Source organism: Temnothorax longispinosus, chromosome 7 (assembly GCF_030848805.1).
Source record: "Temnothorax longispinosus isolate EJ_2023e chromosome 7, Tlon_JGU_v1, whole genome shotgun sequence".
Taxonomy (NCBI): domain Eukaryota; kingdom Metazoa; phylum Arthropoda; class Insecta; order Hymenoptera; family Formicidae; genus Temnothorax; species Temnothorax longispinosus.
This window is the reverse complement of record NC_092364.1, coordinates 4,404,289-4,423,281: the sequence shown is the minus strand read 5'-3', so window position 1 is coordinate 4,423,281 and position 18,993 is coordinate 4,404,289. Positions and strand designations below refer to the sequence as shown.

The 18,993-nt window shown below is 39.1% G+C and overlaps 1 protein-coding gene across 3 annotated transcripts in view; it reads right to left on the bottom strand.

Annotated features, from left to right (window-relative positions):
* Stacl (SH3 and cysteine-rich domain-containing protein) overlaps positions 1–18,993 on the bottom strand; it is a 59,372-nt gene that overhangs the window by 30,257 nt on the left and 10,122 nt on the right. For all 3 annotated transcript variants that reach the window (XM_071784185.1, XM_071784187.1, XM_071784186.1), the window contains exons 2-3: positions 10,501–10,591; positions 9,197–10,053 (exon numbers count right to left, since the gene is read on the bottom strand). In XM_071784185.1, the coding sequence (XP_071640286.1) occupies positions 9,197–9,656 (460 nt within the window). In that variant the 5' untranslated portion in view covers positions 9,657–10,053; positions 10,501–10,591. The remainder of the gene's footprint in view (positions 1–9,196; positions 10,054–10,500; positions 10,592–18,993) is intronic.

Genomic DNA, 18,993 nt, shown 5'->3' with positions numbered 1-18,993 from the left:
AATCGTTTAATCATCGTTCACGAAAGCCTGACTGGCTGAAGGAACTTCGCGTGACGCATGCATAATACGGGAATTCCAACGTTTTCAAATTAAACAGAGTGCTACGGTCAGAGATTGCGTATCGACGAATTTGGTTCGGAATTAAATATAATATTACGGTATTAAAAAACCAAAATATAACAATACTATCATAATATTAGCATTATTAGCACAATTCGAAAGATTTTTAAAAACTGTGATCATTGCATGACAATCTGTGTTTATCCTTAAAATGAATAGAATAATATTCCGCTAAAATCTGACAATTATTTCAGATTTATCCCGTATAATTCCTGTATCTTGTCACACATAAAAAAATTGTAGGTACTCGCATATACATAGATCCATATAGTTTGACGTTTTTATTTATTTCGAAATCAACGTATCGCATTGCGGTGTTACCTGATATTGCGACGTGTAATACTATTTGTCATTTATATTCGCATATACGATATATTAGTCTATAATTGATAATATTGTACAGTACGTTATGTAATATTGGTTTTCATCGGAATCAACCTGATGGAATAGTTACGTTATATACATATGCATAAATCGCACGAGATTATTGAGGGAACATCGTATCACGTAACACGTGAACGCACGTTTTGTCATAAATATTCATTCCAGTCCGAATTCTGCAGACAATTGGAAGTCCTCCCGCGAATCTGTTTCAACTCGTGATTAAGCTTATTATTTAACGTTTGTGTTCGTATTATGGTCACGATATGAGGAAATTGAGCTCCGTGTGAGCAACGTCGTTTTCCTCTAGCACGGTTTCGCGTTTGTCACTCTCTTCGCGACGACCAAAGTCGTCTGAACTCCCGAAGCTATTTCCGCTTTGACCCTTTGTTTTCCCGCGCTCTCGATCTTTCCGGTATTATAGCTTTGCGTCACGAAACGTAGCGCGTAACGAAATAATTTAGCGAACGAAGAAAACATTCTTCTGTCCGCGGAAATGAGATATTTTCTCTCCGCGGAGAGACTACCGAGCTCGTCGGAAAATATCCGAGTTGGCGCCACACCGTCCACGGCGCTCCACTTTCGTCAGCCCGGCAAAACGATTGCGCTCCAAATCGGGCGTGGAAAAAAAAGTTGCGTTGCACACATGCACACGGTGTACACCGGCGGCGGCGGTAGTGCTTTCTCGCCCGAGGAATTTCGGTTAATTGAAGTCACCGTAATAGCGGCCGCCCCATTATCGTCCACCGAGCCTATTTGCGGGTTTGGTGAGGCGTACCGCGCGACGAATAGCCTGCATGCTGAATTCGTACGATTCGTCGTCGAACTTCGTCGTTAGTCGACGATAGTTATCATTAAAAATTTTGTACACGTGTTTTCTATTATATTTGATATCTGGTATATCTTATAAGAATGAGAAAATAATTTTGTTATTTATTGTTATAAAAAGTATTAATACCACCCACAGTCATATTATATATGTATATAAGATATATATAATACGTATACAAGCGCGCTCTACGTTTTCTTATATTAAAATATCATGAAATATAATTTTTTAAATTACTAAAATTTAAAATTTAAAATCTAAAATTTTTTAAATCAGAAATTTTAAAATTTAGAGAAATTCCATAATGACAAAATTTCCAAATTTCTTTCTTTCTAAGATTTAAAAATTTAAATATTAGAAATTTAAAAATTTAAAAAATTTTGTATTTTAAAATTTGATTTTTAAATTTAACTTTTAAAACTTAAAATTTCTAATTTTGTACTTTATATATTCTCTCTCTCTTTCTCTCTCTCTTCTCTTAAAAAAGAAAATGTGGATGTTTAAAAGTAAAAGTACGTGATCTCTCAAAGAAGTATCTTAAAAAATACATTTCAAAAAGAAATAATCTAAATATTATTTTATTTACCTAGAAAAAGACAGTACAGAATATACCTTTATAATTATTCTGTCTGAGAAATCTTTTTTAATGAAATATAGTTCTTTGAGGATAAGAATCACCAAACCTGGGGGTTAGCTCTGGCGCAACCAGAAATCCCGATAGTTGAAGATTTCACCCACGTAAAAAAAAAGGATAAGAATCACAGCCTCGTCTGTATCGAATTTTCATTGTTCTTTATAATACGTTGTGTATAATATCAGTTGAAACAATTGCGTGCTTCAAAAATCGCTGACCGCGAGCTGCGATCATCAATTTGAGAGAGGATAAAGGAGTTAAGACTCGGCGCTCGTTAAAAATTTAAGGTAGAATAAGTACTACTTCAATTCTCGTGGTACCGTAGATCGGCGCAAATATGGCGCAGGTGTGCGGCGGTATTGATATACGGAGTAATGCGAGTAATGCCGAGATCTGTATTCTCTCGACACATACGCGCCTTTCACTGTCATCGTAGTTCCGTAAACTCACCGACGTAAATCGAAGTTGTCGAAAGGGCCGGATTTAACAAAGAAGTACGATTTGGACAAGAAAAGTTGGATGTAGTTTGGAGAAAAATTTGAAGTCGCTCACATTTACCGTTCCATACGTCAGTATTGCGTCGACATAAGAATATCTCAGCACTTTCGCGACTATATCTCACGTTACAAGCATCGGAGCCACGATAAACATCGCTGGGGTATCGCATCCGCCACATTTGCATTTCTGCTCGCCCACGAGCGACCTTGCGTCATTTTTTTGCTCAAAGAGGACTTTTATCTCCGGTTACGGCGAGACTAACGACAGCAAAAATTGTGCTCGACTTCGCCGGCGAACGTCAATATCGGCGCGTAAAAAATTCAAAAATTGCAGCTGGTAACGCGCAATGATATAGAATGAAGCCTACGAGCGCCTTTATTGCCGTTACAATCACGCGATGAGTTTTCGAAAGTAAAATGGAGAAAAAAAAGATTGAAATCGGACGATTGCGACGGAGAAAATGGGAACGGTTTTAAAATGCCGTGCGAATTTTATTTTACGTAATATAGAATTTCCCAAAGAAATTGTCATCACTTTCACGTTTGATCGACGCATATTGAAAGGCATTCGTAGAAATGTATTTACTCATATTCTCCTGAATTATTATGCATTTCAAAATCAGAATAAGACGGCTGATCCGAAGAAAATAGAAACAGATTCTCGGAAAGTTGCATGTGCTTGAATTCTATTTGATATGGGATTTACTTCGTAGAAATTGTTTCTTGTGCGTTTTGACCGATATATACATATATGTATATCGATGGATACTCATATAAACTCGATTTGACTTGAAAAAGATTGATCTTGATTGAAAATAACTAAATAACGATCTCACGATCTCGAAATTGAATGATTGAGAATAAAATGCAAAAGAGAAAAGACGATGTGTAATGGAATTCATAACGATTTTATTATATTTCGATTATATTTAAAAATTTATAATTGATAAACGATGAAGAAACAAGTTTTTTATATATCTCTAATATCTTTTTATTTCAATTATATATCTTTATCATCATAAAGAGAGAGGAATACGAATCCTTTGTAAAACAAATTTTTGAAAAATCATTACTAAAGTTACTATATGTGTATATACGTATGTAAGTATATGTATGCGTGTAAACGTAAAGTTTCAACGATATATAAAAAGAAATTTTGCATCCCTCTACACAATCCTGAAAGAAATGAAGTTTGTCGGTCGATGTCAGAACTAAAGAAAGAGTATGCAACAATAATAAGCCTATCACTATAATAATTCGAGCTAATTTGTCAGTGGGTAGGAATGTGCGCGACAGATCGATATTGTTTAATGATTCAGCGTAAACTTTCTCGGTCGAGAGCGCGCACTGCGAGGGCGATGTGGCGCAGCGGGCGAGGGACGCGGGCAAAGGCTTTTAAATACCCAGTTACCTGGATGAAACCGTATCCAATAACAAAACGTTACGCGCTTAGCACGCGCTTCCATGGGAAAGGGGCGTTGATTATAAAAGAAAAAGGCGAGATGGGACGAGCGCGATAGAAATGGAGGAGCCCGCGTTATACAGCGAAACGGCGTTTAGTCAGGGGTTGACCTGAATTCAGGTGGGGTGAATCAATATCCTGCCTGCCTGCCTGCCTGCCTGCCTGCCTGGCTCGCTGGCTGGCTGGCTGGCCGGCCGCGTGCTCTGTTCGTTTCGCAGTTACCATAGCAACCAGACTTCTTCCTTTATTAAAATATGACCCACGTCGTTTTCTGGATGTACCATTATGTTCGCGCGTACGCGGTTACACGACGATTAGAGAAAAGATGACCGGGATCATCTTCGAAAGCGCGGGATGTGGGATTCCGCTCGGTCGAACCGTATTATGACTAACCGGCCGGCGATCGACTCGTCCGATGGTGCAGGCCAAAGAGTAATAACCTTCGTGACTCCAAGGGTGCAACCTTGATACCTTGAGTCTCGCGGGTTCGACGAACCCGATCGCCCGGTGTCACGCGAGCTATAAACTTGCCTAGAGCAACGCTCTATCACGTCTCTGTCAGTCCTCTTAAAATTTGCATCGATGAACACTGAACTGACGATCGAAAATAGAAATCTGATTGGGACTGTGAAAGACTGGATTTTCCCTGTTTGTGCATATTATTATAGTTATCTTCTTTATGTCTTCTTGTTTAGGCTCAATTAGGATGATTGTGACGTTGGATTCTATATATATACTATAGAATGTCTGTCTGTATGTTTTCTATTAACTCCTAAACCCTTTGACCAGAGATCTAGACCAAATTTTGCATAATTACTCTCTAAACCCCAGCGGAAAATGTAGGCTACCATGTGTGAAACCTGGACATTCCACTTCCTTCCCTTGATTTTATCTCCTTGACACTTTGTGACAATTTAAGTTTAGTTGTTATATAAGTATTATTATATGAGTAAAGCATTGCGTAATAATTAACAAAGGTTAGTTGATTTTATAAATTATTATATCTATATAGATATAAGAAGCCCGGGCAACGCCGTGTAGCTTAAGCTAGTATCTTATAATGATCGAGATATTCATTTGTACAGATGTTAAGATTCTTAATGACATCATTTGAAAAGACAAAAGACAATTAAATACTATCATAAATAAAAGAATAAATTCAATGCAAATCTGGCAATTAATAAAATATTAATTAATTAATGAGTCACTTTGTCATACTTCGGAATCGTTAAAAACGATAATTGAGTATCTATACCTATCTACTAGACATCTTGAAATTTATTCAAATTTTTGTCACGCATCTTGTTCAGCATACGAAGATGATTAATATACATTTCTACCAATGCAGATTAACTGTAATCTCGGTTTAATTTACTTTTTATCTTTTTCTAATTTTCAAAACTAGAAAAAAAAAATAAAAAATCAACTAAACCGAGATTAAAGTTAAATCTACATTGTTAGAAATGGACATTAGAGATTCCTTTTTTTATGTAAAAATTGATAATTATCGATTATATTATTGGATAAATATCGCGCGGTCCGCATTTACCTAGTCTCACTAATACAATTATCTTTATTGATCTTATTTTTAATTGCAGTTGCCCCCGGAGATAGGTCACTATTTCGGGTAGAGATGCAGAGCCTTTAACTTTTAAACGGCCGGCTAAAAACAGAATTCGACCGCGGTCGCTATATTAGCGCGATGGTACCGGTCTTTGTTTACGCGGCGATTAATGTCATTTCATCGAATCCGTCGTGCTTCCGTCCGCGGATTGCCAGACCAGGCGGCAACGATATTTGGCCGCGCCGATGAACCGAATAAACATCCAGGTCAGCACACGTGATAGCCTCGAGAGATCGTTTGACGAAAGAGAGCGAGAGAGAGCGAGAGAGAGCGAGAGAGAGAGAGAGAGAGAGAGAGAGAGAGAGAGAGAGAGAGAGAGAGAGAGAGAGAGAGAGAGAGAGAGAGAGAGAGAGAGAGAGAGAGAGAGAGAGAGAGAGAGAGAGAGAGAGAGAGAGAGAGAGAGGTCCCCATACATACACGTACTCTAAAATCCGCTACGAGGCAAAGATCTATTTATACCGCGGTAACGAGCTCTTGTGTGCAGAGTTGCGCTTCTGCGAAACGGAGCTCGCGGAATTTCCTCGAGAACGCGCAATGTTCATCGGAGATATTCGAATTTGTACGGTCGAACGACGCGACGGGATAATACCAAATGACTCACTCTACCGTACATGTGTTTGGAAACGAGACGGCCGCATCTCGCGTCCAGATCAACAGAATAATATACTTTACATAGCCATTAGCGCACCAGAAGCCTGCCATTCATTCTTACGAGGCATCTTTATTATCATAATATCATTATCAAAACATCATATGAATACCGTGAATTGGAGAAATGACCAAGATGTGTGCGTGTGTACTTGTTCATCTTTTATTTTCTTTTTTCAAATGCAAACACATAAATGATTTGCAGATGCACTTTTACTTGGAATTTTTTATTCCTTTGACTCTCATCTTCAGTCCGTGTCTTGGTACTTGGAACCTTGCAAGTCTTTTATCACAGGATACATATTTATTGAGTATTACAGGCCGACACAGTCTCTATACCATTCGATAAAGTATAACATTCTGTATTTTTGCTCGCGACTTATTCGCGATCACTGGTACATAAATCAAAGGAATAAGTCCCTCGGCGCGATTCGCCGGATTTCGACCGTATTTCCACACGGTTCAGCGATACTTGCCCCAATCTGATTTTATCGCGGTTTTATGCCCGAACGAGAGGGAGGGTTCCATAAGTTTCCATGACGAAGTGTCAGTTCGGGAGATCGGGGTCGATAGGTCAGGTGGGACAGCAAGTGACAAAGACCGATAGCCACGAGTTCAGTGGAGTAATAGGCTCGCCAACCCTACTTAGCCTCCGCTACTTCCAACTGCTAATTAATCTTGATCCTTTCATAGCCGTGGAACCACACCGATTGGAAGGAGGGGATAAAAAAGGTCAGCTATGACGAATTGTTTAGGTGACATATTCGCAGAAAGATGCAGGTAACGAGAACAAGTAACTTTAATTAATCCCGCGTCAGACCCAACTTGGGTGTATCTTGGGTTTCCTATATAGCGATACATTAAGTAAAAGGTGTCCCCACATACAAACTTTATTTTCTCAACATTTTATATAGAGCACTTCATTGCTCTCGCTAATGACAGATTCCTTAACTAAACTAGAGACAAGAATTCTCATAATAAAATGTCGAGGATTTAATAGCTTTTATGTTGTGAGTGATTGAGAGTAAATTACTTTTCGCCAACTATACAGAACACAAATTGATAACGAAACTTTATACTCTTTGTTCAATTTCTTCGAGAGGGACTTATAAATTAATAGGATTCTAATTTGGTTATTAAAAGTTATGACAAATCATTTCTCTCGACATTCTCGTTAAAGGTGAAATCGATTTCTAGTTTATCAAACTTTGAGTCACTATACTGATCATTATTGACTTTAAAAGTTACTTAACAATTTGTAGTATATTTAATGATGGGTAAGAAATATCTGTGCTGACTTTCAATACAATTCTCAGCACAAGTAAGTTAATATCGTTTAACAATCGAAATCATATACGTATATTATTTCTATGTAATGAGAAAGACCATTATATCATCTCTCCGCGTATACAGTTTACCGATTTAACCTAAACCATCTTCGCTCGACGGCTATTAAACTTCTGCCAAGTCGAGACACGTAATACTCTATAACAGCTAACTCACGTAGAAGTTTGAAGCTGCCAACAAGAAGTTATACGATTTACGACTATATGGTCTCGTATATTAAATACATGGATAATCCGAATCGTTGCCATCGTTGGCCAACCGATTTTTCAGTTCACAAATTTCCTAGCCATTATGCGCAACGATAACTTAGCTATGCGAATATTAGTCTCCTGGAAAGAGAATAAAGAATGCGGAAAGATATACGCTCGGGGAAAATGTGAAAGAAGCGCAATTCTTTGTGCGTGCGTCGCGTCGTTCTGGGAAAATTAAGTTTGTATAAGACATATTTCTTTTCCGCTAAGCTGGAAGCTCGATAAAATACGCAGTTCCTTCCTTTACTTTACTCCACTAGTCTCCATGCACGTCTCGTTCGATAACGCATATATGATTTATTATTAAATATAAAAATGTGAAATGATATCCCTATTCGCTCCAACCATGCCTTTCGTGTCCCACGAATTTCTAACAGTCGTTTGTTCCGGAAAACAAACGATCGTGGGAGAATCCCCTCCACGCCGGAAAAAAGTTATTGTGGCAGGGAACCTCAGGTAAAAATTTCAAAGTCCTAGCTCATTTACTCTCGAAACGGGGAACAATCAAAATCTCGGTGGGACACGAAAGTGCATGGTTGGAGGATTACGTCAGTGTTGTGTGAAAGGTAAATGAGCATTTTTTTCGATAAAAATGTATTTTTGTGTATAATTTAACCGTATTTAAAATATTTTTGTCGTTAAAAAAAAAATTTAACATTCTACAGAGGTCTATTATGGCTCAGAGGCAGGTGGAAGAGGTGGGGAGGAGCTACGATTATATAAAAAAAATTAATTTTTTTACATAAAAAATATCTGTCACACTTCAAATTCGCCTTTTCTTATTCAGAAATTCTTTTTCTAGCATTCTTTAAGTCCTTAAAGTCCTTCTGTACCATTTAAAAATTACCAAATTTGCGGCGACGAAATTAAGTATTCCTATTGAATTAATAATTACCTTATATTTTTTTTCTCATTCGCACTACTTTTAGCTTTAATTTGCGTTTTGGTTCATTAAGCTTCGTCAATTTGTTCGTGAGTTATGATTTTTTAAGTAAAACGAGTCGTAACGTGTGTTTGTCAACATATAATTGTTATAAAAAAATATTTAAATAAATGATTTTCAAATGTTCTTTACATTGATTTTTAGTCGAAGGTACAAAGATATTATAATAATTTTTGGGGAATTTTTCAAAGCTATTAACATTATAAAAAACACGTGGGACTCGAAAGTGCATGGTTGGAGGATTATTGGGGTGAAAAAAACGTTGGAGTGAATAGGGATATTTTGAACGAACAGAAAGCTCGTTGAGAAAAGTTTCGATCAAGATCCCGATTAGTATTTTAATCAATTTCTAAGTTCCGCTTTAAAAATGACAACACATATCGAGCTAGATGAATTTAGTTTCGCTAAACGTGATTTCGCTCGACCACGTGCGGAATCACGGAAACGCATATGCACTTACCCGTCTGGACGAGCTTGAGCGCGACGCCATTGTGCTGCTTGAGCGGCTCGTTGAGACTCGGCTGCGTGAGGTCCTTGAGGGGATGGTTGGCGGCTTCTTCGGAGCCGGTGGCACGATTATTTTGCATAGTCCTGGCCTGCTGCTCCTCGTTTCGTCGTCCTTCCTTCTTACCGGCGTCGCCGCCGTTGCCGTTACGCACGATCTGCTGCTGCCTCCGGCTTGCCGCCGTCTGACTAGTCTCTCGCTTTTTCTCCTTGCGCTTGCGGACGTCGTTCGTGACGACGATTCGCTGCTGCTGATGCGACTGCGATTGCTGCGATTGCTGCTGATAACGCTGCTGATTTATATCCTCGTAAACGACGTTCACCGCTGCGTCGTCGTTGACAGTCAATGGCAGGGACCGCCGAATCGGATTTTCATAGATACGCAGGAGCTCGTCCGCCGGATAGAAGACGTACATTCCCAGAAATCGTCGCTCGCGTAGCCGTGATTGCTACTGTTGCTGCCGTTGCTGTACCGTTGGCCGCGGTCGTAACCGCTCGCGTAGCCGACGCCGTCGCGGATTCCGCTGTTACACCCGTTGTTGCTGCCGTTGTTGCTGCCGTTGCTGCTGCTGCTGCCGCCGCACTTCTCGGATCCGCGCGAGCCAACATCGCTGTCCAGCGATACATCCTCGGTGATGCTGCGTGCGGGAACGGTATCGGCGTCGGCCAGGAGACGCATGATTTTCTTTCTTTCTGAGCGATTAATGCGTCGCCCCCGCGATGTACCGCCGGGTGTCGCGCGTGCGACGCGACGTCTACCGCGTTATCGCCGTTGTTTTTTTTTCCGCCACGCCAACGCGCCCCGTCGATGCACTGCAAACGGCCAGGAATAATCGATTTTCGATCGCGTTTCTCCGACTGGTTAAGGACAATCCTTTATTTCTCACGAACAGCACGGAATATAAAAAATAAATTGCCGCTAAACTTCTTTCTATTCATATTTCCTTATTCTTAAATTATTTATTTGTTGTTTCGGAGCAGTATATATAAGTTGCTGACTTAACATGAACTGCAGAAATAAAATAAAAGTTCTTTCCGCGATATTATTTTCGGTATAAAAAATGTACAACAATCAAGTATTTAAATATTTCGTTCTAAAAAATCAATCTGTTGATTTATTACGTATTGGTTCATTTAGTCGTCGTGTAATAATGATAAAGGTGTTTGTCAATTCTTTTTATTCTCTTTTATATTTCCATATTCTTTTCTCTCTTTATTTTTTTATCGACTAAATCGATTATTCGGATTGGCCATTCTTACAGTATATTTTATTGATGATTGTTCTTGACGAGCTGCGATAAGATTTAAGGAAATCGGACTATATCGTCGGTAGTATCCGAGGCTTCTTTGCCTGAAACAGAAGAATTTGTAATAATAAGAGATTAGTTCGATATCCATTTGCTTTTACGCGATTGCGTTTTTTACTTAATCGCAGCTTTATTTGCCTTATGAAACAAAATAACATTACAGCTTCTCGAGATAAAGAAAAACTCAATTTTTTTTTAATTTAAAATCATGTAACGTTATTAAGAAGTAATTACTTTATGCGTTTAATTTTACATTTTTAATGGTATAAAATATTCAAAAGTCATATGCAAAACATATTTTTAGAGTACACTTCTCTGAGAGAAATTTTACTAAAAAATGTGAAGGGAGAGTAGTTGCCTGTTGGCTTTTTTTAAATAAAATTTTCGAGCCTGCCGAAGCTTACCTGTAATTCGGAAGAGATAAACAAACTTTTTCGTCATTTCAATGGGTAAAATAAAGTTTGAAAAAAAATTTTTTATCTCTTGTACGCGCGCGCTCATCCAGTTTGCCAATTTGTCGTTCGAATCCTTCAACCTGATCTCTCGTCGCTACAGCATCAGCAGCGAAGCCGGTAATCAACCAAACGTTCGCCGCGATTTTGCAGATCGCCAATTTCTTCATAAAGTTTGTTAACTCAGATTTTTTACCACTCTTCCTTTATTATTATTACTTATTTTGAGGTATGGTACTGCTTCTGTTCAAATTGGAGCACAATTTTGTACATGATAAATAAACCGCCGGTATGATGTACTAGCTTTTTCTGAACGCAGACGCACGTATAATTTGGGGAGGATAAACAAACTTTTTCATTGTTTTGACGAGCGGAAGTAGGTCTTGAAAATATTTAACGTTTGTCTCTCGTACTCCCCTTATATATATCCTTCTTTTTTTCCCCTCTATTCCATTTCAAAACATACCTCCGCTCCGATCTGAGCGCACACGTCCTACACGTCTGGCATACAAATCATACACGACTATTCGCAAGAACTGCGGCACGTATCCCGGAGCACGAAATTCTAAAAACGTCGGTAACGGAACAACTTCTGAAGGGTAATGCACCATATGCAACGCGCGTATGCACCTGTAGAATTTATATCTCGTGCATTCGTACGCGCGAACTGAAATGGATGGTTTAGGAGCCATGAAGATACTTCGATGAATTCTTTCCCGCCCCGCTCTGGGACGACGGTGTCGCCGAATCCTCGCCGGTCTACGTATTATTAATACATATTGCACGTTTCACGGATTATCGCGTGTTATATAAATACCCCACGCGGGAGTTTGCGTGCACTTTTCGATGTGGGAACCGGCGCACGTGCCCCGCGAAAGAAACATATCAATCAATCGTGACAACACTCGGAAATCCACCCCGGCCGATAGTCACGTACCGGGGGATAACTCGGTTAGATTCGTGAAAATATATACGTGGTACGTTTAGCATGTTATACCAATAAACGCATTAAAGTGCGCGTGCCACACGTCCGTGGTCACATTCGCGAGATATGTATAATTTTGTGGGGCTATAGATTACTATTATTTCTCTTTCCTCCATTTCAGTTTGATTATATATAATCAAATTATTCATGAATGCGCATATATATTTTACATATACACATACATACACACATACATATATGTCATTATATATAATTTGTTATTGAGGGAATTAAACAAATTGTTTAAAAAGATTTTATTAAATGAAACAAATTCGCATTGATAACAATCTATCAACAATGTGTTAAGAACGACGTGTATACATTAATTTTAAATGATTAAATATATATAACGTGTTAAATTTTAAAAATATATATGTTGAACTTTCTCGAATTTCAAATGAATGCTTTTAGGCAATTAGCGGTTAAAAAGAAGGAATTCCATGGCATTAGCTTTAATGAAAAAATACAATGTGATATTTTTCCTCCAATTTGAAGTTATTTAATTTCACTTTATCGCAACGGGATTTTTATTTGGACGTTGATTTCGAGTATGTACAAAATTGAAAATTAAACGACTGTTAGAAAAAAATGTCCATCCCAATTTTTGTTAGAGAAAAATTGACTTTTACATCGAAAATATGTGCGTGCGGGAAAACAGGACAGAACGTGTGCGTTTTTGATTCAAATTAAAATTTAGCCCTACAGCACGTGCTTTCATTTTTTTGAGCAAATATGCCCGAAGCTTGGTGCGTGTTTTAATTCAAGTATCGATTATCGATACGGATGAGGGAGGCAGATCGAATTTTGTGCATCTACCGGGGAACGAATGGAGAATATATGTGTATACACACACACACACACACACACACACACACACACACACACACACACACACACACACTGAGAGAATAGATAATTATAATTTCGTTATAACGGGCGGCCGCGCTAATGACACTTTAAAATCACTCTTGGCGCGGTATAAATTAATACATATCTCCGTTCTTTTAAGGATCGCGCGCAGCGCGGTGACGGTAATCATATTTTTGTGTCATAATGCACGGCCTGCGTTTAAGCGCTCGCGGACTAAATCATCTTTTTTCGACCGTTAAAAGCGCGGAAATGCGTGGTGCAATGGGATTATGTAATTCTCACTGTGCACTGTGGCGTGTCCTCCTCAAATTGTCGAAACGCTGAAGTGTGTTCCGTTTTAGAAAAAGTGCTCACCGTAGATACTTCTTCGAGACTCTTTAAAAATAATAATTCTTGCACAGAGTTCTTAACGCATCATTTGATTTCTTAAAGGTTATATTATTTCTTTCAATGTAACGAAATGAGTCATTGAGCGGAATAATAGTCCAAGTTGATAAAAATAAAATTCTAGCATTCTAAAAAGTGATTTTTATATACCATTGTTTGGTCATCTTGCATGACACTTCCTATAATTAAAAAAAGAAAATTGGAAAGAAAAATATAACAAACTGGAAAATAATAAATTTTAAAGAATTAATTTAGCGGAAAATATTTAGACTTTTTAATAGGATCACATAAAAAGTTCCCATAAAATATAAAAATTTTATATTGGGTTCTCTTGTTCGTCACAAGCTGTGGCTTATGTAAGAGATTTGTTACGAAAATTTTGTTAACTTTGTTAACAGGCACAATCTCTATATTTATGAAAATAAGACGCGATAAGAAGTTCCACGTATGTGGAAAAAAATGTGGAAGAGATTGCTCAGACCTTCCATCTCCCCGTGCGAAACGTGTACGGGATGCAGATCTCGTTTACGGGAAGATGTATACGCGGAAAATTGCATTCAAGTTGATGAATCGCGGGACTGCACCGATATTAAAATTCGCATGCAGCACACGCGCGTGGGAGTTCAATCCTTCTTTTTTCTCCGGCGTGTATTGTAAGCTTCTTGAAATGTAATTATGTCGCGGAGATCGAAAAAAAAGAGATATGCGCTTTGGAAGTTGGTGGCGCGAAGTGCTGATTGAGAGAGAGCAGACCGGAGAAACGCGGGGACTGTATAAAGAACACTGGCTGGTGTACTTTAAACGACGCTCGTTAGGAGAAATGTAAATATGTCTCCTGAAGATTCGTTGTAATTCTTTGGAACATAAATTTCGCAAGATTATTTGCGCTCAAGTGCTTTTCTGCTATATTTATGACGTTAAACTTACGGAAAGAGCTCTCCGAGTGTTTGCAAACTGTCTCATTAGCGACGTGAAACTTTGTTGATGCGTACCATTCTCTAACGTCCGAGCACGAAAATCCAAAAGATATTTGAAGAAAATTCAAGAGACTTAAGAGATTGAAATATCATAAATCGATACTATTATCGAACCTTTAGCAACTGTATAACTTATACATATTATAACATTTAAGGTAAAGGTACCAATACCCGGACATGTCCCTATATCCGGACATTTTTATTATTTATAAGTATAACGCGAATTAAAATTAAAGATAAAAGTATTTTTTTCTTGTAGTTTGAAACTTCAGTTATAATATCCAAACGTTTATTTTCATAAATTTATATTTTTTTAAAGATATCCAGACACAAATACGTGTCCAGGTATTGGTACATTTCCTATGCTTATAAGTGTCCGGGTATTGGTACCTTTACCTAAACTTCCACACACTTTAGTTACTAAGCTTTTGTCAAAAGCTAGTTGAAAATATTTTATTGATCACCTTTGTGGTACGTGAATTATATGTCATTTATATTAACTGTAAAGTAAATAATATAATAAATGAGCTGTTGAGCACACAATAGAAGTATGAGTTGGCGAAAGTAAATTTGAAATGTTTTACGGTAATATACATATTAATTACTTCTGTCTTCACACATAATTCTTTTCACGTAACATGCAGCTTTAGAGTCTCCGCTTTGATAGTAGAAGTGTTACACGACAAAGTGGCTGGGTCTCACGTTGAGTTATTCTTGCGAACCCTTTTATATTTTCTCAAAATGAAGGAATTATCGCTTACATTGTTGTTTGCTCATCGGCTTAAATTTGACCTCGAGTGGGGATTGCGGGGGACAAAAGGGGTTTACACGCGAAAGCACCGAATACAAACTTCATCGATCGGCTCGAAATGTCGTCGTCGAAACGCGATCGAAGCAACAAGCTATTTCGCAAGTTTCCATTGCGTGACGGAGAAGAGAGAGAGAGAGAGAGAGAGAGAGAGAGAGAGAGAGGGGGGGGGAAGGGATAGGAGAGGAGGAAACACAGTTTGGAATCCACAAACTTGACGTAATTACTGGGTCGAGTGGAGTGTGAAACGATGTATACCCACAGAAAGCTTCAGTCCCGATGCTTCCTCTGGAATTGGAGTGTTGCCAGAGTAACGGTGCTTCAATAACCATCTTTTGTCGTTACATTCTAGGTTTTCAAAACGCCTTTCAATCCACACCTTTCAAAACAGACGCGTCCCGTCGCGCGCGAGTACCGGGCATTAATTATTAAATATCATTCTCGTTTCACGTAAACGCGAGGTGTCCTAGATTTTTATCTCTGCTATAGTTCTCTTTGAATTCTCTCCTACCGATTCTCTCGGAGTCGATTTTTCCTTAGGAAAGGATGCTAAAAGGTCAGCTTTCTCTGTTCGTAGTAGATTTAAAATGAGGTATTTTAGGAATTTAACGAAGGTGTAAGCGGAAATTCCCATTTATTTGATTTCCACCGAATTGGACTGTCTCTCAATTAAATATAATTTTACTGTAAATCTTAATTACCATGATTATTGTTAAAAATATAAAAAAAATATCGAATATGATGAACTTAATAAATTAAAATTTTTATAAAAGGAAAAGTGAATAAATGGTCGAATAATTCTAAAATAGGAGTTTAAAAAGCAATAAACATTCGCCATTTAATATCTTTGTAGAAACAATACCATTAACGAAATATGTGATCATTTGTATATTTACCATGTCCACAGTCAGACAGTTATTATATATCCGTGTATTAATTAATCGTACTGGAATTACTCAAAAGCACGGCGGCTTGCGAATGTGACAATTACAAACACGATTCTCCCCAGGTTCCGAATACTGCATGCGCGCATTTTCTGCAGCACACAATTAATATTTTAAATTACATTTTGCGCCGTGCGCCATGCTTCACAATGGAAACGGGAACGGTATCATGACATTTAAGCGTTATCCCTGTGACGTTGCATTTTCCATCTAATTATAAATAAATGCTGCCACAAGCGTCCTTAATTACTGCACCTGTTCTATTCTAAATAAGAGGCGCAGCGTCTGAATAGAGTCGCATTGTAAACTGCAGAGGACGAGAGATCTGGTCCTCTTCGCTTTTACCGACTTCTTTTTTTTTTTACCAGGCACGGAGAGAGCTGAAAGATCGTGGCTGATAACTACGGCCGTGAACCCAATTAATTGAACATCATCTTCGGCTGGCACCTCGTTTCGCTTCTGACTCCGTTCCGGGATTTCCAATAATTCTGATATCTCGACAAGAAATGTGATTAGGCACCCTGGATATTTCTTACAGGCTTAACGTGGCAGCGTCGCGTATTTCTCTGCTCTACGAACGATATAATGTTAAAAGAAGAATCGGTAAAGAAATTGGTTTCCGTTGAAAATAGATTTGTGACATATTTATGACGTTCATACAAAGGGTCGATAACATCGTTAGGTATACGAAATAAAAAGCTAGTAATAACAAAAAACCATTATTTTATCGTGGATCATTTATCTTGTTTTGAAACGTTTTTTTGTTTGCTAGAATTTATATGACAATATTTTATTTACAAATAAAAAATGGTCTCGCTCGGATGAACCAACCCTTTTTAGGGGAAACATTGAAATTTCTGTCGACAGTTATAATTTTCACATCAAATTTACAGGCTCGGTACGGTTCTGACTATTCCTCGCGTGCAGCAAGGTAGGCAAACGGTTCCCCGGTGGGGCGGAAAGAGAGAAAGAGAGAAAGGGGGAGCACGCGATCGACAAAAATATCTCGGTAGCGTCCGAAATAAAACGTGCGCCAGAAGGAGAGAGAGAGAGAGAGAGTGAAGAGACGGGCCAAAGTACGCGACGCGACTCCGAACGACTCTCGGTTCTCGCGCGCGCGTTACGTATAATGCGAATTTTTTATTGCATCACGTCTCGGCGCCGCGAGACATCGCGTCGCCGGATCGGGGGACAATAACGGCGGAACGGCGAAACGCCGCATTGAGCGGCGCAATATATACGTTATTTATCCCCGTCCACACGATATCCACGCTTCAACGCTTCAACGTCGACGATGCCCGAAAATACACGCTGATCGTTCGCGCTCGAGTGCCCGACTTGTCCGAGCCGGGTCAGATAAAAAAAAAAAAATTCGATGCCGGCGAATAATCGCGCGAAACGATATCGAAACGGACGCCAGACGCCAGGGCGTTTTCCGTCATGTGGAAATGCACGGGCTTTTGCGGACCGTGGCCGGCGATCTCGTTTCTTGTCAGTGACCGACGGCTAAGAAAAGCTTCTGGCTTCGCGCGACGTATATCGGGTGGCGCGGATATTTCCACTGCAGTGTGTGACCGGCTTCACACACTCGTGCGATACTCTTGGTAAACTGGAGGAAATGTGCTATAAAACGTAGAAGCGCCGCACGTCGCACAAATTCAGACGGAACGGCGAAATTTATACTGACTTGGATATATCTCGTTGCTAAACAAACAGATCGTATTGTTGCGGCGGAAAAATAATCGACTTGGAGTAGAGCCATTGAGCCTCTAACGACGGTACAAGACGGCACTGATAAGTCACACGTTTTATGGGACGTTTGATACGTAGGTAATATACATCGTGTTCGCGTATTTACAGGAAATAAACTTTGTTGCTTTTCAGTGAAATCTCTCGTGACAAGCGAGAGTGATTTAAATATAATTTCACGGACTTTGATGTAATTATATCCATTTATCATAGTATTTAAATTCTCCACTGTCAACGCTGTTAGAACTATGTACCAAAAATTCATTTTACTCGTAGATTTAATGTCTTGTCTACAATAATGACGCTCAGTTTCGAGCTTGTTTATTACACGTTAATAAATGACTTCGTATTCGCTTGAGAAAGCTTCATAAATTTCTCGGAAGTAAAATACTAAATTAAATTGCTTCGCGTCTGATTTCGCCGAAGAGAGCGTAGTGCGTTATATTTTCATGACGCGGAAGCCAGATAAGGGCTCAAAAGCTTCACGCTCAATTAGACTCTTCTGCGAGTGCACCTAGTGCACTTCAGAAACATGTTAGTGAGGATTGCGAGAACCGCGCACGGTTCAGCTCTCTTTTATTGCTACACTTCGTTCTGGTAAGACGCGGCTTCCATTCACATTGTAGCGAAGTCTCTCCTCGCTTCGCCTCCGAAATATTCTCCTAGAATTATATTCTCGTCGCCATTTCGGCGTGACGAAGGGTTAGAGACTCGCTTCCGATATGCATAAAATTACCGTAACCGACGAGCGAAGCATGCCTTTCGCAAAGAAGCGGGAATGTTGTTACCATTGTCGCGTCAAGAGTGTGTCAGACTGAATTACGGTGCTCGACGGTGTACTTTTCGAGCTGCACCTCCAAAAGATTTCGCGGCGCGATGCTCCAGTCGGTACGCTCGTGTAGGGAGGGCATTGTAAATGGAAATGAGCCAACTATAAGCGCATAACCCATTCCATGGGTCAGAGGAAAAGGTAGGAATATGTCACATATCCGCGTTCTTGACTCTAACACGTTGAATTTTGCGGATCATGCTCACCCAAATTCATATATTTGTAAAGAAAAAAAATTTTATGCATAATCTCTTTGGCTTACACGAGAATAAATCCATAGAAATTACCTGCTGAATAAAAAGTATCTCATTCATTCTATCGTCGAATATACAGGGCGTTTTCAAGTATGTGGGAAGTATTGCAGTGGATGGATTGGACACAAAAACAATAAAAAAAGTTTATATCAACATGTGCCCTACTTGACCTTGTTTACGAGTTACAGTCA